This window comes from Podarcis pityusensis, assembly GCF_964106645.2.
Source record: "Podarcis pityusensis genome assembly, chromosome: 12".
Classification (NCBI taxonomy): Eukaryota; Metazoa; Chordata; class Lepidosauria; order Squamata; family Lacertidae; genus Podarcis; species Podarcis pityusensis.
The window spans coordinates 31,174,686-31,196,343 of record NC_138037.1 but is presented as its reverse complement, the minus strand read 5'-3'; the positions used below and the strand labels follow the sequence as shown (position 1 = coordinate 31,196,343).

The 21,658-nt window shown below is 42.1% G+C and overlaps 1 protein-coding gene across 2 annotated transcripts; it reads right to left on the bottom strand.

Moving 5' to 3' along the window:
* Positions 1 to 1,160: 1,160 nt before the first annotated feature.
* On the bottom strand, positions 1,161 to 21,125 carry TMEM106B (transmembrane protein 106B). 2 transcript variants are annotated; one of them, XM_080975073.1, is made up of 9 exons: positions 20,978 to 21,125; positions 17,240 to 17,322; positions 12,726 to 12,938; positions 7,253 to 7,316; positions 5,761 to 5,920; positions 5,496 to 5,636; positions 5,345 to 5,394; positions 3,981 to 4,034; positions 1,161 to 1,727 (listed from the first exon to the last, which is right to left on the bottom strand). In XM_080975073.1, the coding sequence occupies exons 3-9, from the start codon at positions 12,931 to 12,933 to the stop codon at positions 1,589 to 1,591; spliced, it is 816 nt and encodes a 271-aa protein (XP_080831199.1). In that variant the 5' UTR covers positions 12,934 to 12,938; positions 17,240 to 17,322; positions 20,978 to 21,125; the 3' UTR covers positions 1,161 to 1,588. The 2 variants fall into 2 exon arrangements, with proteins under 2 accessions (XP_080831199.1, XP_080831200.1); XM_080975074.1 differs by lacking the exon at positions 17,240 to 17,322 and having other exon boundaries at positions 20,978 to 21,115.
* Positions 21,126 to 21,658: the final 533 nt, after the last annotated feature.

Sequence of the window (21,658 nt, the reverse complement as noted above, 5' to 3'; positions counted from 1 at the left end):
TGTTTTCAAATTGTTAGTAATTAGCTTCTATTTTGTGAGCAGGGCCTAATATTACAGATGAGTTTTAGTATTCCTTAACCAACAAAACAGAGCTTATACAACTGAAAATACAGCAAATTGAAAATGTATCTATCTCAACAAAGCAATGACAAAATGATGCGCCTTTCACCAGTTGTCCAAGTTGGATGCAACAAGCCCTATCCATACAATAAGCAGAATGACATGGGAGCTACTGTAAAACAGTTGCATCTCATGTTATTATTAGAAAGGAAGTAATCCCTGAAAGGTGACCGATAACCTACCACTGTAACAATTTTGTCTCCTATAGCAATTGCTTCCATTCCAAAATTACAAGAACATGGGAGTATGTCAACAGCTGTTTATTAGACTACAACTCCCATCATCCCTGACCACTACTGGCTAGGGACGATGGGAGTTGTAGTCCAACAACAGCTGGGGGACCAAGTTTGAGAAACGCTGTGTTAGCAAGTCAAACCATACTAGGACTACACCATTCATTCAGTGACCACTCTATTCAGTTCAGTAAGAAGATAAGTCAAAACATGAGCTCTTTAAGACAATGCAATTGCTTTGACCTATGGCAATTCTCAAATTTGATTTAAGTCAAAACATGGTTGATTTTTACAAGACATTATCAGTTTTGATTGGTATATTTTACATTCACTTCAAGCTGTCAGAGGTCTAGTTATGGTATTACTCAAATGACAATGAAGTGAACTTAAGCTTAAAATGCACAACACATTCTGAGATAAGCATGTTGATCTCATTATATTGATTAATATGGAAAACACAAAACCCATAAAAACTCATTACAGATTTCTATAGTGAAGCTTTGAAGCACATGTATTATTTTAGGTTTTTTAAAAACAAAACCACGGTTTAATACATTTTAGTCTTCATTTTGTACCTATTGCTCTGCAAATATGCAGCAATCTAGTGGTATTCATATATTCAATATACCCAAAGATTTCAAGCAATTATGTGCTTTGTGGAAAAAACAGCAGTAACTTCGCCTATAATAAAAATTTCTAAGATCAAAATTCCAACACAGTGAAATCTGCCATATTGTTATTAATGCAAATGTGTAACCTTCTATAATGCTGCAATACGGCCAAACTTCCTTCATTTAAAAAAAAACCAAAAAAACCCACCTTAGTCATACTGTTGGTGCGTTATTAGTTTACTTTCTAATACATACTTGTTAGCATCACAGCATAATTTATACAATTATATGGTTTCACTCTGACTTTTATAATCATGTACCCATGTTTCCATTTAGGGAAAATACAGATTTGCTGATTTAACAGCCACCCCTCCCCGCTTCCCCGTTGTAATAGTTTGACAGAATACTTACACATTTAGAGTGGAAAGGGGAAAGTTATCAAACGTGAATATATACAGTTTGACCTTTTGCTGCTCACGCCTCCAAAGTACAGAAGCCTTCAGGGCTGCTAAATTATATACATCCACCTCTTTAAGCAGTACTAGATATGAAAGTTCAACTTCAATGAGTAGTAGAAGAACCAAGAGTTAATCTTTCCTCTTGCAGCCAGAAACTCTGCTTCTTCTACTGAGGCGGCTGAAGTACATTTAGATACTCTGACTGTCCCAGCTGGTAAGTTGTGTTTCCACCGCAGTCAACATACTGGTACCGCTCCTGAGATATTTGTTCAGAGTGACCAAAGTAAGAGGTGGTCACGGTCACTCTTAAAAGGGGGGGGGGGAAGGGACAGGGAAGAGAGAACGAATAGAGTTTATACATTATATACTACCTCAGCTTTTGGAGGTGAGTGGAGAGAGGGGGCGTTTGCAGTCATGACCGCTGCTGGTGGGGCGCCCATATTGAGATGAAAAATCCACTGGTGGTAGCACCAAGTTGGGTTGGGGGACTGTGGGGCCTCTGGGGAAGGCTTGTTGGGCCACATCGGGCCTGCAAACCCTTCGTTTAGTGAGGGAATAAAGATAAACATCTTTCACAGCTCCAGACTGATGTATTTGTCTAGCTCCTCCATGCCATCTAGCATATTCAACCCATCTTTGGTACCACCTAACAGATCAGAAATATCGTTCTTCCGCAATTACAGGATTTTCTGAGTTTATGGTGGTTTGACAGGGCTTTTCCTATTAGGGCAACCAACACACACTATGCAAACATTTACTTAATTTGCAAGTCCTTTAGTTTTGTTCCCCAAACTCCAGTCCTGCGTTCGGTACCGTATTTTTCGCCCTATAGGACGCACTTTTTCCCCTCCAAAAATGAAGGGGAAATCTGTGTGCGTCCTATGGGGCGAATGCAGGCTTTCGCTGAAGCTTGGAGAGCGAGAGGGGTCGGTGCGCACCGACCCCTCTCGCTCTCCAGGCTTCAGGAAGCTATCAGTAAGCCTGGGGAGCCCACAGGAGTTCCCGCAAGGCTACCTAGGCTGCGGATAGCAGCTGCTGCCCGGAGCGCGGGGCGCGCTAAAGCAGAGCGCCCTGCGCTTCGGGCAGATATCCGCAGCCTAGGGAGCCCTGCGGGAGTCCACCCTGTCAATCACCTGACATTTGGTGATTTAAGTGCTGTAGCTCAAGGCATCTCACAGACAGCAAGGTGCTGCTAAAATGGAGGAAAATTCCTTTTCTTTAGTAGCAAGGGCTTCAATGCAAACACCTTCCTGATCAGGGGTTTGGGTTAAATCCTGCTGAATGGAGCAGGATTTAAGCCCCAGGATTGCAACAGCCAAGGCTTTCTTAACAGAAATTACGGCTCTCAGTAGGCTGACTTCAGATTTCTTTTATTTACTGACAACCTTCTCTTCCCACAAACCAGGGTGGATTTGATTTAAATCACTAGCCAGTAAGACTTGATTTAAATCATTTTTTACAGACTCATTCTTGCTGGTATCATCTTAATATTTACAACCAGAGGAAGGTTTCATTTTGGGAATAATAAATTTTCAGAGTAGTTTTTAACTGTTATATCGCAAATTACTGATTTGGTTATACTACTGGAAATACATAGACCAATAATTATAAAATTATTGTGAAGTTTAATAAGCTAACTTTATATTTGGAAAACTTTTCTGCTGTACTTTATTGGAAGGAGAAAAATAATCATTTCCTTAGTAACAATTTAAACAATTTATTTAACTAAAACAAAAACATTATAGCATATGTATCCATGTTTGTTAACTGATGTGGTTAAACAAAACAAATCCTTATTTCCTGATGAATAGCCTTTGGACTACAATGTAACTTAAATAGAAAACTATCCTTAGAAAGATTTTTCCTCCAAAAGCATTTTATTTTAAAAATCCAATTTAAATAATATTAAAAAATATTTCATCCACCCTGGATGAAATGATATTTCAAATCATTGATTTTCATCCACCCTGCAACAAACTAAACTCTGTTTTTCACAAACTGTAAAGAAAAGGAACAAAAGAGAAGAAAACCCTAGCTGCTGTCACTTTTCATGATATTCAATCGGAGATAAGGAAAAAATATGTCATCATACGCCTCCTCATCTTATCTGAGGTCACTCCCATACCATTGCTCTTAATGGAACACCACCCCACCTCAATCATTTGCTGATAAACAAAGAGTTGAATCCTGCTACATTGGTTGTGGGAAACCCACATGCACAGCCAAACTGAGCATGATTTAACACCATCTAATAAAGTGATGCCACCCATCCATCAGAGTGACACAAGTTGATTGACAGGCAGATGTGGCTTTAGAAAACATGGCCTCACGGGCCAAACTGGAACTGCCAGAGGGTCAAAAATTACCCACAGAGCAAAGGTTCCCCACTACAGAACTAAAATTATAATCAGAGCTGACACACTGAAGTTAATGGACCTAAGTTGGTCATTCCCATTAATGGCAAATAGAAAGTACTCTTGAGTATTACGAATGTTGGACACAACCCATAGTTTAGAAAGTTAGGGCTCTGTGTAAATGAAAATGCAAAATATACTTACTGCATCATGACTACTATGTTATGCACTTTGATAGAGAGTAAGGTGCAAAAATCACTGTAAAAAGAAAAAAAGTAATGTAAGCATAATTAAAAGCTAGCAAGGCTAAAACAAACACGCCAAGTTCTTAATTCTAACTAGTGATTCCCCTTAGCTCAATTGGGAATGGGCTTAGGTAAAACGAGGTACTTAACAAAAATTGGTTGATGGCAGGAATGGGGCTTGAACCAAATACAAATGTATCCCCCCAACTTTTCTGCCGTTCCACACACAAAACAAAACAAAAGTATTTTGAAGTCAGAGTGACAGAAGAAAATGGGAGAAATTCAGATTGCTTTCCTATGAGTGCTCCCATGCCAGGGGAGGGAAGAAAAAAGGATGGTCCCAAAGAACCAGAGATTAGGCAGACTGTGTGGCTGGTTTGCACACAATGCCAACATGAATAAGCCATGGCAAGGTTTGGGGTTGAGCACTCCTCTTCTGGCACGCAGCTGCAAGAAGACAGAAAGCTTTCGTTTCAATATTTAACTAACTTCAGCTTAGCATGTCTAAACCTAGACAGCAGCTGGTTAGTTTTAATGCATTGGCTTATTTCAGTAACCCATAGTTAAGACTAGCTGTTTTGGGGCAGGATGCTATACTACAGTTAGTTAAAAATGAAAGCTTCCAATCTCCTCCTTGTGACAATTACGGGGGGGCAGAAAGCACGAGCCCAAGGCTCAACCAGGTTCGTTTAAATCTAGCAATTATGCCTATACTTGAAGGAGTTTTGCCCAAGGAATGTTCAACAGTTAAAATGAAAAAATGGAGGGTGAAAGGGGGGGCTGGAAGTTAGCCTAATGGTCAGGTGTAGAGGCCACTTTTGAAAAGGAAGGTGCTTCTCTTATTTCTGCTGGGCTGTCCAGCAGTAATCCCTGGACAGATGCACACCAAGAGGTTAAGCTCTCTTTCCTATGTTCTACCCATCCACTCCCCCAGCTAAAGACGAATAAAGTCAGAGTGATGCCACCTGAACCTGAACACTTTATTCCTTGGACAAATTTCCTTCCAGTATAGACATACAGTTGTACCTCAGAAGTGGAACGGAATCTGTTCCGGAAACCAAAGTACAGCTTCAGATGGGCTGCAGGAAGCTCCTTCAGCCAATTGGAAGCCCTGTCGGACGTTCGGGTTCCAAAGAATGTTCGCAAACTGGAACACTCACTTTTGGGTTTGCAGCATTCGGGAAGCAAAACGTCCGAGTACCAAGGCATTTGACAACCAAGATATTACTGTAACTGCTAGCTAGGGGCTGAGGATACCCTGCAATATTTCATTGTGGGCCCCCTTCTTGTGTGTCAGTGTACTCTAGAGAGCCAACCACTTACAACATGTAGCTCATTTCATCTTGTATAACTGTGGGCACCATATAATCAATCTGGAAAAAAGAAAAAGAAAGATCAGGATAAGGAATGTGAAACAAGAGATGATTGCTGCACATTCAGCCATATTGTATGGAATTAAATCAACTACACTTACTTGTTTCATGTCCAGTGGGCCAATGTGAGTGTTATTGCTCAGCCGTGCTTTCCCAATAACAGTCTTTGAAAACTGCACCTGTGCTGTAATGTTTTCAACTTCCACCGAATAATAATTGTTGTTTGTGATGTTCAATGTGTTCTACAGAGGAGAATTTTTTTAAAAAAATCTAGATTAAAGAGAAGTCATACGCATGTCAACGATCCATATACAGTAAAATGCCAACCACAGAAGGAAGCAAAAGAGAACTTAACAATGAACATACCGTAATATTTAAGTATATTATGCGCCTCTGTGCTTCGTAACTGACATATACTGACTTGACTCCAATGTATTCAACGTCAATTGATCGAGGAAATAAGAAAAATACTGCCAGCCCAGAAAGTAGTAAGCATACAATTACAGAAGCAGTAACGTAAAGTTTTCTGCAGGAAAGAGAGTAGAGACAGGTTATCACTGTAGATACATAGATACACACACTATATGTATATAATACCTTCTTGGAGAAGCTGTGCCCAACTTGCTTTGCCCCTCACCATTCACCCATTCTAAAGCAAGTTGCCATTTTGAACATAGCATGTAGTGTGCATATGCTTTTTTGCAAATGCTTGGCTGCATTCTACCTAAATCCTGCAAGTATGGGAGCAAAGAGACGCAGATCGCCCTCCCCACAAGATTGTTATGCACAGCGCATTAAGACATTATGCACAGCCACTGCAACATGGTTCTGCACTTTCCCAGTCAAGGCAGAGCTAGGTTTATCTGAGCCATCCTATGATTTCTAACAGTTGGCATATATATATATATATATATATACACATATATATATATAAATAAATGGCAGAGAAAACCCAATGGTATGAACGAAAAAGAGTGGTACTGATGGAGGAGCACACCTTGTATGCCATCTTTCTTCACTGAAGCCCCTGAGAACACTACAACGACCTGAACCATAGTAAGCACCTCCCCTCATATCCACTCAAAGGAACATGACAATGCTTCAGTGTTGATAGAACTTTGTGACAATAGTCCAAAAGAACACTTCTAGCAAAGCAGCCACCTATCATCACAAACACAAAAAATGGCTTATGGGGTTAATGGAAATTGTTCCCGAGTACTCAAAAGCCACATAGTGAACAGCATCAGAGTTACATCTTTTTATTCTAGATTTGGATAGACCAACCCGTATTTTTCGCCCTATAAGACGCACTTTTTCCCCTCCAAAAATGAAGGGAAATGTGTGTGCATCCTATGGGGCGAATGCAGGCTTTCGCTGAAGCCTGGAGAGCGAGTGGGGTCAGTGCACACCGACCCCTCTTGCTCTCCAGGCTCCAGGAAGCTATCCGCTAGCTGTGGGAGACCCAGAAGCTTGGGGCGCGCTGAGCTCAGCACGCCCCAAGCCGTGGGAGAGCCGCGCAAAGTCACGCGGCTCTCCCACGGCTAGCGGAGAGCTTGCCAGCACCCAGAAGCTTGGGGCGCGCTGAGCTCAGCACGCCCCAAGCTTCTGGCTTCGCGTAGCGCTCCGCTAGCCGTGGGAGAGCTGCGCGAAATCGCGCAGCTCTCCCACGGCTTGCGGATAGCAGCCTGTTCTGGGGGCTTCCCCCGCCCCAGCCCCGCACCTGGGGGGGAAATAATTTTCTTTTCTTTATTTCCCCCCCAAAAAACTAGGTGCATCCTATGGGCCGGTGCGTCCTATGGGGCGAAAAATACGGTAATTCATGGACAACACGTGTTTATATTGCTTCTGTAAAACTTACGTTCTTCTTGGCCTCAGTCTCTGATCACTGTATGGAATCAGGGCAACAAGCTGATTTTCCTGACCTACAAATAAGAACATAACTGTTCAGTATCTTGAGTTTCCACCCATGTTCGATGCAGCTAAAAAGAATCAATAAAACGTGTAGCATCCTAGGATGATAAAAATGACTTGTCTGCAGTACTACAGCTCTGCACTGAATTTTTTCGCAGTCTACTAAATTTGAGAAAAATGTGCAATAAAACTATCAAGAGGCAATTTCTTTGAAGGAAATTTGTTGCAGAAGAGAACTGGTTTGGGGTTTTTTGGTATGCCACTTTGCTCTGTGCTGCCTTTTCATCTGTGGCATAATGCCTTTGAAGGCTTTCCCCAAGAGGAGTCCTGTCTGCACCTGTTTTCTTTTTGGTGCCAGGTGAAAATCTTTTTATTTGCCCATGGCTTTCAGAGGTTTGCATTGTTTTAGACTATATGCATTTTATGCTTTTATTTTATTTAGCTCTGCCTTGCTTTTATTGTGTACTATATTATGGTTTTAGTTTTGAGAACTGCTATGAGAGTTTGGGTGGAAGGGCAGCTAATAAATATGTTAAAATAAATAAAGGATAAAATGGCAAGTAAGGCTGAAAAATGGCAAAGGCCACACTGTACCTGAAACTACCACTACAAGACATGCATGGCAGATCACAGACCATAGCTGCTCCATCACCTAAGCACCCTGTTGACCCAATTAGGTCAGAAAATTATTTGCTCTTTACCTTTCATCAGAGTTCTTACTTTCTTTTTCAGTAGTGCCTCTTGTGCTTTGATCTGCTACATTATAATGAGAAATTCAACCGGTGCCACTTTCCATGACTATAGTTGTGTGACAAGTAGCACTTACTGAATGTATCACCAATATCCAGCAGTTCTAAGTGCGCAAACACGCGCACGGCTAGTGATGTTAAATTCTCGAGAATAATCTTTTGGAGATTATTCTCGAGAATATTCTCAGTTAATGAGAACATTAGAGAATTTTCATTTAAAATAGAATATTCATTTTAATTTACTGAAAATGATATAAAAACCAGTTACTGGCACTAAATAAGAATATAGAAACGTTTAAATCAAGGCCAGCTCACATTCTGTTACACATAATTGTATACGCCTAGGTACTTTTAAGTGTATAAAGCATTAAAGCTACTTTCTGTAAAAAAATTAAATAAATCAAACTGTATGGCCAAGGGTATAGAATTGCTAAGAATAAGGTCACACCAAAATAGAAAAAAGGCTATTACGTATAGCTGAAATACATACAAATTCAAATGTTGATCAAATTAAACGAAAAGCATTTTAAAAACTTTTTTTAAAAAGTTTTCTGTAGCTCACATTTCAGAACTGCCAATGGTGAATGACAATGCCTAGTAATGTAACTAGATCAAAATAAAATCATTATTCATTACTTATACTGGAAATATCACAGCTTGACTTACTATTTACTAGATTTTTTAAATGTGGGTTGTAAAACTGGTTCTTACATTAGAATTTACTGTTTGTGGAGAATATTCTCTCCTCACATCACTACGCACGGCTAAGAAAAGAGGTGCAAAGCATTTCACTGCCCTGAATGAAAAGGGAGATTTCCATTTTGGGTGTTTCCAGGCAAGAGTTTATTGGGGAAATCAGTTCTGCTCATGCACAGTTATTTGTAGCACCCGCATGATATATTTTTTAAAAAGTATTTAATCAGGATTCCTCCTCCCCTTACTGCAGAAAATCTGGTCACTAAAAAAACAACAACTTGTGATTCATCCACAACCACCACTTGTGTGGAAGCTCATTGGCAGCTTTGGAACAAGGAGGGCAAAGAGGGCAACACTAAGGGGATAGGAAGCTCAGGTTAGGGTGGCAAAAGGATGAGAGAGGAACTGTCAGAGGCTGTACGCTTCCGAATACCACTTGCTGGAAACTGCAGCAGGAGAAGAGTTTGTTGTGCTTGCTGGCTTCCCATAGGCATCTAGCTGGCCACTGTGAGAACAGGATGCTGGACTAGACGGGCCTGTGGCCTGATGCAGCAGGCTCTTCTGGTGTCTCTTTATCTGAGAAGCTGGAACCCAAGGAAAGGGGAGGCAGAAGAGGCAGGGAAAGAGGCACTTAAGGAGTGGGCGGAATTACTTGGTAATCAGAATGAGACATGAGGATAAACCCTCATACAGATTCCTTCCCACAATAGAAGCAAGGGACATTTGGGTGCTCTTCATGGATCCTGGGGGTAGGGAGTGTGTGGTGGACAGTAACAGAGCTGGCAAAACATGGGAATAGTAGGGAGGCTTGAGGCAACAAGCTTTTATGAATCTGAGTACTGAAGTAACCAGTCAAATCGTTGGCTTCAGGCCTCTATCGCTTTTGAGTTGTGTACTCTTGTTAACAAAGACTTTGGCAAAATGTCAAGAAAGCAGGCTGCAAAATTGCAATTATGCATAAATCGGCTTCACACGGGAGCCTGCATGGGGCATCGGGCTCAGTGTTAACATCTGACAAGGAGACACATTGGCTCAAATCCTCATGCACAAAGGGAACTTGCTGGGTTTTTTACACACACACACACACACACACTCAGACTAACCTACTTGCCATTTATTGCCTGCAAGACTAAAATGAGATTTTTTTGGGGGGGGAGAGAGACAAACTGTCTAGAGAACTTTGTTAATGGGCTGTATAGAAATTTTGTACACAAATAAATGTCTGCCACCCTGGGCTCCTTAGGAGAGAGTGTCAGTTTGCATTTTAGTACAGAAAGTATTGAACTGATGTGTAGAGATCTTTCCTATTCTAATTAATTCAAGAGGGTTCTGGAAATCTTCTCTGTGTGAAAGAAACAAGCAGAAGGTTCCTGATGTTTGGGTTATTCCTTCAGAGAAGCTGAGTACAGCTGGCTTAAACTGGTTCTGTTACCTCTTCTGTCAAGGTCATGCAGACTATAAAAGTAAGGCCAGAAGGAGCCTGGTTTCACTTTCTCTTTCTGTCTCTCTTTCCTTCTAGTGTGGTGTTCTGTATATAGTGTTACAGTTTAGTCTTATTATAAGTTATTGTAAGCAGTGCTTTTTTTCTTTAAAATGGTTTAGGAGTACTTTCATTCCATCTGAGACTCAGGAAACACCGTGACAACAAATGAGGCCGCCATCAGAGGTAGTAGCAGAACTGACAATTCATCATGTTAGAGAAAAAACTATTTTTTTTTAGTTTCTTCTCCCGTTAAGATTCACAAAATGTTTAGGGGTATGCGTACCGCTGCGTACCCCCAGAAAAAAAGCAACAATTGTATGTTTAAGTTAAGTCTGCTGCAACTGGATTTCTTATGGACAGTGCCAATCCTGAATGTACTGGATTTGTGACCATTATGCTCTTTTGCCTTCGTTAGCAGTAAAGCTCTGCTGGATGAAGAACAATTGCCTCTGGTCTATTTTGGGGGGATCCTACAACGTGTTTAGGTTTTTACTCTGCTAAGTATACATTGAGGTTCTACTCTGGATGAATACAGAGTAGAATTTCCACGACAGAGACACAGTATAAAAGGTGTTGTTGTTGTTTAGTCGTGTCCGACTTTTCGTGACCCCATGGACCAGAGCATGCCAGGAACTCCTGTCTTCCACTGCCTCCCACAGTTTGGTCAAACTCATGTTAGTAGCTTCGAGAACACTGTCCAACCATCTCGTCCTCTGTCGTCCCCTTCTCCTTGCGTCCTCCATCTTTCCCAACGTCAGGGTCTTTTCCAGGGAGTCTTCTCTTCTCATGAGGTGGCCAAAGTATTGGAGCCTCAGCTTCAGGATCTGTCCTTCCAGTGAGCACTCAGGGCTGATTTCCTCAAGAATGGATAGGTTTGATCTTCTTGCAATCCATGGGACTCTCAAGAGTCTCCTCCAGCACCATAATTCAAAAGCATCAATTCTTCGGCGATCTGCCTTCTTTATGGTCCAGCTCTTACTTCCATACATCACTACAGGGAAAACCATGGCTTTAACGATACGGACCTTTGTCGGCAAGGTGATGTCTGTGTTTTTTAAGATGCTGTCTAGGTTTGTCATTGCTTTTAATTTTGTGACTGCTGTCACCATCTGCAGTGATCACGGAGCCCAAGAAAGTAAAATCTCTCACTGCCTCCATTTTCCCCCCTTCTATTTGCCAGGAGGTGATGGGACCAGTGGCCATGATTTTAGTTTTTTTGATGTTGAGTTTCAGAACATATTTTGCACTCTCCTCTTTCATACTCATTAAAAGGTTCTTTAATTCCTCCTCACTTTCTGCCATCAAGGTTGTGTCATCTGCATATCTGAGGTTGTTGATATAAAAGGTATCTCTCTACTTTTAGACCCTAAAATTAAAATCTGCCTAATTCATTCTGGGCTCCTATGGAAAGAAAGGTCCTACATAAACAGGATGACTAAACAAACAACCACTGAATATGTCTTCCACCCTACCCTCAGCTTCTAATTTTCTTTGGAAATTTTCAATGGACATTATATTTAGTATTTTGTTTAGCTTGCTGCTGGCTTCCCCCCACCCCACCCCAAACCGGTATAACGTCTATCAGTTAATAATTTTCATGGTGACGCATGTTCTGAAACCTTCTATGAAATGCTTTTTTAAAAGTAAAAACACAAACCCTTTCACTTATTTTGTTAAAATGACTGCAGTAATTTCAACACATATTGTTTTATGCTACTTAATCCAACAAGTTTTTTCCTCAAACTTCATTCAAAACATACTTTGCTGCAGGCTTTAAGTTTAGCCTTCTGTATCAATAGGACCCATTGTTTAGAACTTACCCCTATTAACATAAATGTACTGGTATATTGAGTAATATTCGCTTCAGCTGCCAGTTACATTATACAATATGCTAGTACCATCTTAAGGAATTCCCAGTTGTACATCAGCATAACTTTAACAAGTAAGCACAACTCTACCATCAGATAGAAGTTCTAACATTTCCAAATTTAAAAATGAGAAAAAATAACTTTTAAATGGTAAAAGGAAAACATAGAGCATGACTGGATGAAAAACTAAGCCGTAGTTTGCTTTAACAATGGTTTGTTGAAGAAACCAGAATCCTGCTCACAGATAATAAAATAAACCATGGCTTGTTTTGCCTGGTGTTGACTGATGGTTGCATTGTGAATGCCCAGCTGCCATACTTGCAACTGAAAACTGGCAAGGTATCACATTAGTATTGTTTAAAAAGTTCAATGTGATTTTCTATGAATTTGGTGAATAAAGGAAAGAGAGAAAATCAAAGGACCCAAATCCAAGGTTATCCTACCATAAGTCTTTCAATAATATTCTCAGGTACAAAAAAACGCCAGCAAAACATATCAGTACTCAGTCATCATACACTTTCTACACCAGATAAGCATAAGGCCTAATGGGGACTTGAAGAGGAGGAAGACAAAAACATATTTAGCACTTTATCATTTAGACTGTTTCATGCATTTTAGACATACCACGTGGAATTCTCCCTGTTCCCTGACACGTGGGACATGTGACGCTATCTCTTCCCGTGAATTCAACATATGGGAACTGTGACACATCTCCATTTCGTCCATCTTCACTGTGAGATTCTGAGTGAACTAATCCCTTCCTCATGTTGTCCGTTGATGAAACGCCATCTTCTTTAGATCCATGTAAAGGCATTGAAAGAGACTTCCCCATGTTTGCTGGTAGGAAAAGTTAAGAGGCAGACTTTAGACCTGGAGGCATGTTATATATAGGAGGCTTCATTTGGAGAGCTATTAACTCATTTGTAGTCTCATTGTATTGGGTTTCCTGTTCACTGCTTAGGGACAACTGGGACCGCTATAAATACAGTGGTACCTCAGGTTACATATGCTTCAGGTTACATACGCTTCAGGTTAAAAACTTTGCTTCAGGTTGAGAAGAGAAATCGTGCTCCAGCAGCGCGGCAGCAGCAGGAGGCCCCATTAGCTAAAGTGGTGCTTCAGGTTAAGAACAGTTTCAGGTTAAATACGGACTTCCGGAACGAATTAAGTACTTAACCCGAGGTACCACTGTATTGTTGAACTGAATAAATGAAAACACTAAAACCATGGTTCAGCTTGCTGAGATAAACCACTGCCCACCAGGAAAACATTCAGGGAGACTTGGTTGCAACTTGCTAGCAGGGAGCCTAGAAAGGGAGGCAAACTGCCATAATCGTGACTGGCTCAGTTCAGATGTAATATTTAACCATGACTGATGCAAGCCATAATGTGCAAACCTCAGACATTGTGGTCTCCCATCCTGGCTTGGTTGCAAGCCAATTCTTAATCACAGTTGAAGTATTCAGTTGCAACACATAATCCCAATTAAGGAAAACAAACAGTTGTTCAGCATTATGTCTGTGAAAGGCTGAGAAGGTGTTTAGTACTGTTTTGTTGTGTTATTTTATATTCTGTTGGAAGCCACTCAGGGTGGCTTGGGCAACCCAGTCAGAAAGGCAGGATATAAGTAATATATCATCATCTGCTTTTTCTGATTGGGGAAAAAAGTTATATTGTTTCAAGAATTATCACCACCCATACCCATACATTATGATAATTATGCCAAAAGTTTCTAGTTGTGTGCAGAATCTTTAGTTATGGGGAATACATTCTTCATAATACCTACCTCTTGGTTTTCTTTCAGTACTATGTACAGTGGTGCCCCGCAAGACGAATGCCTCGCAAGACGAAAAACTCGCTAGACGAAAGAGTTTTCCGTTTTTTGAGTCGTTCCGCAAGACGAATTTCCCTATGGGCTTGCTTCGCAAGACGAAACGTCTTGCGAGTTCTTGCGAGTTTGTTTCCTTTTTCTTAAAGCCGTTAATAGCCGCTAAGCCGCTAATAGCCGTAAGCCGCTAATAGCCGTGCTTCGCAAGACGAGAAAACCGCAAGACGAAGAGACTCGCGGAACGGATTAATTTCGTCTTGCGAGGCACCAGTGTATGTTGCTGCAAAGCTACTCATGTGTTCCACTCAGTGCACTAATCCTACACTTGTTCCTCACAAATCATCCTGACAGCCAGAAACCAGAACATGTAAATATTGATCTGAAATCCTGGAATCAGCTGTCTCCGAGAGAGCCATCTGTAAGTACACTAAACATGTAGGGTCGCCAACTTTTTAAGATAGGGCTCCTGTGAATTGAAATCCACAGCAATGTTATATGTGTTCTCGGCTAAATGGGTTATCCCTGCATTGCCTTTACTCTGCTTCAGAGATGGGGAACCGGCGGCCCATCAAACCTGACCACTGGCCATGCTGGCTAGAGCTGATGGAAATTGCAGTCCAGCAATGTCTGTTCCATTTCCCTGCTATACTTGCAGAACTTTGACTAACGGAGCCCAGAACAGGGCTGGGGGCAGTTTGAAATGAGTAATGAGGTCCCTCTACCCAGCTCCCCTAGCTAAGCTGGCCTCCTGCTGACTGTGAGTGTTGTCTGTGGGGTGTCGGCCAGCAAAAAGCTTCTAAGTAGGACATTCTGGAGGCAGGGAGCAGGTGGGGCTGAGCTGGCCCAGGATGCCTCGGATTCCAACCAGTTTTACTGCTATGTGATGGCATGGGCCAGATCCAGGATGGTGCAGCTACACCCACCCACATATCTTCCTCTGTGCATGGCAGGCCTGCAGGTACAGTGGTGGCCTTGCCGCTTCATACAGCTCTGCCGGCCAGCGGCTGGGCTATAGACTGCAGCCTAAAATTTCCTGGACTATGGGAAGGCTTGCTGGGTCAGGGTTTAAAGTCAGCTGAGTTAAAGATAAAACAGGCAGTTATCACACTGGACATTTGGACAGTGTGCTAGCCGTGATAAGACAACTACTTGAAATGAAAAATAAACTTCAATTCAGGTACAGCTGTGAGGCTAGAGGAATTGTGAAACTATGCATTAATGGAACTCAGAGCAAGCCAGTATCTGATATGGTTAGCTTGGCTTGGACCACTGTATTTTAGATAGATAGATCAAACTGTATCAAAATAACTATGAATTTGATTATAAGACTGTGCACGTTAACCTGGGAATTAATCCTCTAGAACACACATAATAAGACTGTAATACTAGGGCTGCCATATGTCTGGAATTTCCCAGACATAGCCGGCATTTGTCTGTTGAAAATGGCGTCTGGGTAGAATTTCCGAAAAGCGGCTAAAATATCCGGGGAAACGTGGGCTTATGGCAGCCCATATCTGAAGTGTTGATTTTCCTAAGAAAAAAGTGATTTTCACTTTTTTATGGCAACCCTATGTAACACTGAAGAGGTGCTGATGAATCAAATATTTAAAAAACAGTTGTAGCAGTTTGCTCTGGTCCACAAAAACAAAACAAACCCTATGTAATACTGAAGAGGGGCTGCGGAATCAAATATTTAAAAAACAGTTGTAGCAGTTTGCTCTGGTCCACAAAAACAAAACAAACTGACCCAAAATGCAAGTGGGACACACAGCAACCTAATACCTAATAATAATTTAATGCAAACTAATTATAGTAATGAGCTTAAGCTCTGCTCATAATATATTTCTTTCCAGAATCAAGTATTCAGAGTCCTAATCAGTGACAAAGTTTATTTTGGGTTGCCTGGGATTTTTCCTAGCTATACATATGTAAATAATTCCTTACTGGGAGGCTTCCCATCCACCTATCAAAACAAATGGAACTCACAAAAGGTCATAGTCACCAGCATTTTAACCCTTTCTGCATTTTCCCAAGAAACAAAATTATTCATTAAAACTACATGAGAAAATGAGTATAATTTCCACAACACCCAGATTAAAACAGCAGTTTGTTCACCTTTTTATATTAATAACAATGAATGACTAGGGCTACAGCATCTTTCCCACTAGAAAAGAAACAGAGATCAAGATTTATATGTTAGCCATTTCCAGAGGAAACCCATTTAAAATGGAGGTAAGTTGTCATGACCTGCTTAAATCCATTAATTTTAATAGGTCTGCTCTGAACATGACTTACATACAAACTGAAGTTATAATCTCAGTGCATATGTAATATATAATGACTGCTGATGCAAACCACAATTTGCAAATTACTAATTATTTAGCATTCATCAATCCTCTGAGAAGAGGGAGGAATATTTAATACTCTAATATAAACGCAAGTAAGAAGCTCTATGATGAATCTTAGATTTCTAAACTTGCCAGAGCCAAAGCATACATAAGATGACAGAAGCCTTGTAAACAGTAGACACCAAATGTCTCCAAGACCTAACTCAAGAAACAATTATGGAGCGAAGGAAGGAAATCAGATATAGCAAGGATAGATATGCAACAACTTCTAGATGTGTATCCCTTTTAGGCTGCAACTAAGACGAATAAACCTTACTAAACTCATCAGCAGTTACTTCTGAATAGATAGACCTGAATAGGACTGCAACGTTAAGCCTGCTGCAGCAAAAACAAAACCGTAGCACTTTAAAGATGGAAAGAAATATGAAAAGCAAAGGTAGTCATGTCAGCACATAATAACAATCCCTCCAAATCCACAAATGGGCAAACTTTTTATTGGGAGGACCAACTGGAATGTTGCAGGGCAGCATGCAAGCTTTGGACTTGCAACATACAAAAAAAAAAGAGGGGGCATTTAATCTACAAAAAAACGCATGCCATAATAAATATGCATTGCATGTCTTTAAAAAGCACCCTATCTTTTAAAAAAAGATGTAACCAACCAGGGGAAATTTCAAGCAAATTAAACCCCTCTCATGATCCCTGCAAACGATCCTCAGCCAAACCCCACCTCCCCTCTGCTTCTCATCCCTCAGGTAACAGCGCTGGGTGTGGGTGTGGGTGTGTGTGTGTGTGTGTGTGTGTGTGTGAGAGAGAGAGAGAGAGAGAGAGAGAGAGATGTACACACAGGTGTGTGGTCGGCTAGTCCCTTCCCTCCCTCTGCTATCACCTGCCCCTTCCCCAACAGCCTCGCTCCAGAAGGCAGCAGGTGTGCAGTTTCTTTTTGGCTCAGCCTGCCTCACCTGCGTCCCCTGGCCGCGCTCCCTCCTCTTCCACCGCCTTTCTCCTCCTCCTCCTCCTCCTCCTGCAGGTATGGGCGCTTCACCTGAAGGGACAAAAACGAGACATGGAAGACCTTCCAGAAGCAGCCGGCATTAAGTTACGGGCAATTCAGTGATAAAAGCAAGCAGTGAAGCAATCAATTTGCAGGTCAGTCGCCGCGCAAACACACCACGCACCGCGATGCCTTGGGCGCGGGGCGCGGGGCCCGGGGTATTTTCTCCCTCCCTGTGACGTAGCCCGGCAGAAAGAAGCTCCAGAGGGGAGCCCCTGCTCTCCCCGTTTCTGCAGGGATTCGTCACACGAACACACACACGGCTCTGGTGCCCAGCCTAGCTGCGCGGCTTGCAAGCTGTAACATCAGGGAAGGCGCACGCCATAAAAAAAACAACGGGGAAAAAAACATTAACGTAGCTCCGGTAGGTTGCTTCTCCCTCCCTCCTCGGGACCCAGGAGACGAGTTTCCCAAGAGAGGCAGAGGCGGAGGAGGGGGTTGTTTTGCAAAACGACTGGCTTTATGGGAGATGTAGTAGGATGCTGAGCAGAAGAGTGAGCATCCAGGACTACAGCTCCCAGCATGCTCTCTGTTTCTCTTCCCCCTCCCTCCCCTCTCAGCTTTTCACATGCAGTACTGGAATTAAAAGAGGGGTCCTGTTTCTTTTCTGCCCCTCACCTCCATTCCCTGCCCAAGAAAGAAAACAGTCGCTAGAGTTTGTATGGATGAGTCTAAAAATTGTAAGATGCAGGGCTTACAGGCTGCAACATCCTGCAACTACAGGCCAGAAGGGCAGAAAAGAGCGGGGAGCTCTATGTGCATGTGTGTGTTGTGCCTGCCCATGTAGGGCTTTTGACACTCAGGTTGCCCTTAGTGAGAAGAGAGCAATGCATATAATGAGCAATTTATTCTCAAAAATCCCAACTCTGGAATTACTGCTGTTTTCATTGCAAAGTATTTTAAAGAGGGAATTAAAAATATGTAACCTAGTGTATAAATAATACGGAGCATAAAGCAGATAAAATATAAAAATCCATTAAAAAACAAAGAGTTTTCTCAGTACACATCCGCTCACTCAATACCTAAACAAATTCCACACCCGCTAGCACACCAGGTTAAACACGTAGCATTTGGCCAAAGTGGTACCATTTGTTGTAATATTATGTTGATAGTATATTGTCTAATTTTACATTAAGCTGTACTTAAATGAAGATTGTTTTGTTGCATTTTAAGGTCCTTCAGTCTGGGATTATGTGAACAATTAGGAGTAGGTTATAAATAATTTTATATTGTAAACCACCTTGTTTTTCCTCAGATGAAGGGCAGTATAGAAATTTAATAAATAAAATAATTTAAATAAGTAAAACATATTATGTGGTGCTAGAGCTTAAACTTTCTTCAAAACACCTCTTGTTCCCAATCTTGGGGAAGGATCATAGTTCAGTGATAAAGCATGCACTTTGCATACAAAATTTTCCAGGCTCATTTCCACATGGGGCTGGGAAAGATACCTGTCTGAAATCTTGGTTAAATGGACCAATGAGTTTGGTATAAGAAGAAATTCTTGCCTGAAACTCTTGCCTAACAGTGAAGACAATACTGAGCTAGATCAATCAATGGTCTGATTCAGTAAAAGGCAGCTTCCTTAGGTTTATGATTACAGGAAAAGCACGTTCTCAAATCCAAATAAATAAGATATTCACAAGAGGACTGTTTCTGCTGTGGGAGGGGTAGATCTTTAAACAGCTTAAAGTATCTTGGAATTCAAATAGTAGTGTGAAAATAGAGAACAGGGATGCACATCATTGAGGCATGCATCCCTCAACCACATGAGGGGAAGCAAAAATAAGCCTTCTCCCCAAACACTGTAGCATTCCAGTTCAGATATTAGATGAGCAGATTAGTCCTGAATTTCATGGGGTAATTTAATATGCCTAGGCTGCTGAGGTACAGGATGAGGTGAGCAAGAAGCTACTTTTAGACCTGGAGCTCACCTGTCTCCTGTTGCAGAGCTATGAGGGGAGGGTGACTTTCCAATCATTCTCCTCTCCCATATTCCTCAATGGCTACCAACTTCTCATTAGTTAAAGAAGGCTGTAACAGAGTTTGGTTTGGGTCACAGAAGCAATCCAAACTGCTATACAATGAAACTGAACCTGCACAGCAACTTAGCACTTAATTATTATTTTAGTAGAACAAAATTTATTTAATTCATTCGTTAAGCACACTTAACCCCTTTTATTTTATTTTATTTTAAAAACTTTCAGAGGTCACTGACGTATAAAGACAAAATAAAGTTAAAAAGGGATTCACAACAATGCAGTTCAAAAGCAGGAACAGTAAAAAGCAACAGTACCTCAAAAGCACAGAGTAATTATATTATGGAGAGGAAGAGCCATTTCCAATTCTCAGGTTTCAGAACCATATCTGAATTCATGGGAAGCAACAAAATGTTGCAATCACGTGTGTTTTTCCACCCGCTGTGGTGTATCACTTCACACCCAAATTATGAACACACCTGTATTGATGCACTTCTCTGCAACTCTAGTAGAGAGTGAGTAATTATTAGTTGCTTGCTCCAGATTCAGAGAAATAAAGATTTTAATTATTGTGCAATGAGAAACTGCAATGCAGACTCTTCCTCAATATAGAGGAAGTAGAGAGGAAGTAATGATTTAGCATTTCTTAATCTACTGTACCGCTGGCAGGAGCCCTTAACATCTACCTACAATATAAATGCTTGTCTCAAGAAGCGCTTTAGTTGGCATTAGATTTCAGACACCCCCTATATACAAACCCTGTCTCAATATATTATTACTAATAATTATTGAATTTATATACTGCCATATACCCACAGCTCGCAAGGCGATTCACAGGATAAAATCAGAATATAAAACCACAAAGTACATAATCAAAATAAAAACAACAACCCAATGACCCAAGAGAAAAGCAACAGATGATGCGAAGTAAACGTAATTAGGCACCGAAATGCTGAGGCTTAACTCTAGAAAGACGTAAGAAAGGCGGGTGGGAAAGTAATAGATGGCACATGCACACCTCGAATCCTGGGAACTGTAGTTTACCATCGCAGAGCTACGATTACCAGCACTACACTTACCAGGATTTCTTTAAATGCGTTTTACATGTATGTTGCAAGACGCAGCAGCAATTCCACCAGAAAGGGGCCGCCGGTTCCAAGGCCTCTCCAAACCTAACCCTCTCAGAGGCCCCGACAGAAATGACAGGGCAGCAGCGCAACTCTTTCCTCTCTTTCGCCCCCCAGTCTGCGCTCAAAGCAGGGAACGGATACCTAGGAACAGGCTGTATCTGTATTAGGATGGCGGCCCAAATTCCCAATGGATTACCCCATCGCCACCACTGGCGATGCATTTATTTATTCCTCCGCTCCCGGCTTTTCCCCCCTTTTGTTTGGCAACGCTCCTGCGCGCGCGCGCGCACACACACACACACACACACACACAGAAGCCCAGGATGCGTGCAGGCCGCGATCCTTCCCTCCCACCATTCTGGGCCAGAGTTGCTCGTCGGAACGCGCAGCTGATACCATAAGCAGAAAAACAAACCCATCCGTGCGCGCGCGCGCTCACGGCACCCAAAGGTGCCCCGATCTCTCCCTCCGAGCACCAGGCTAGCAACACCCGCTTGCCCAGCCCTCCCTCCTCGCCCAGCTCCCTCCGAAACTCACCGCACGCCCCCGAGCCTTTTCTCCAAGCGAAAAGAGCGCGGCTTGTTTTTGTGGGGCTTCTTTTTTTCCCTTTGGCTCAGCGCCTCCCCCCGCTCCCGGTGTAGCAACCTAAACAGCTGCCCGTCGAGTTCTACGGCGAAAGGCAACTGAGCATGCTCCGTAGCAGACGCTGAAGCCCTCTGCCCTTCCTTTTTGCCCATCCTTGGAATCGGAGCTCCGTCTGCCCAAATCTAGATAGGGAAAGGCGGAGTAGCTCAGGGCTGTGCAACGCCTGATCTTGGAAACGGGGGCGGGGGGCGGGGGGGATGCAGGCGGAAGAAAAAAGCAGCGGTATTTGCGTGAGCAAAATAATAATTATAATGGGGGAGGCCAAGGATGCTCTACGGAGCATGCTCCCTCCCTTTGCAGTCATCGTCCTAATTGACTGTCATTAAGGAGAACTGGCTGCAAAAAATATACAGGGAGGGAGGGGTTTGGCCATCACAGGAAGAGGATGTGCAGGTGCTTGCAATGACATGGCAGCGTAGAAGAAGGGTGAATAACTGGATTTCAGTTATCACCTTTGAGATCACAATTCTTTTATGCATGTGTCTGCCTTGCTTTCTGACCTGGGTGTAGCGACCTGACTGCTTGCTAACTACTGTGGCCTATGGGGGGGGGTGGAGTTTCCTAGGCATCTGG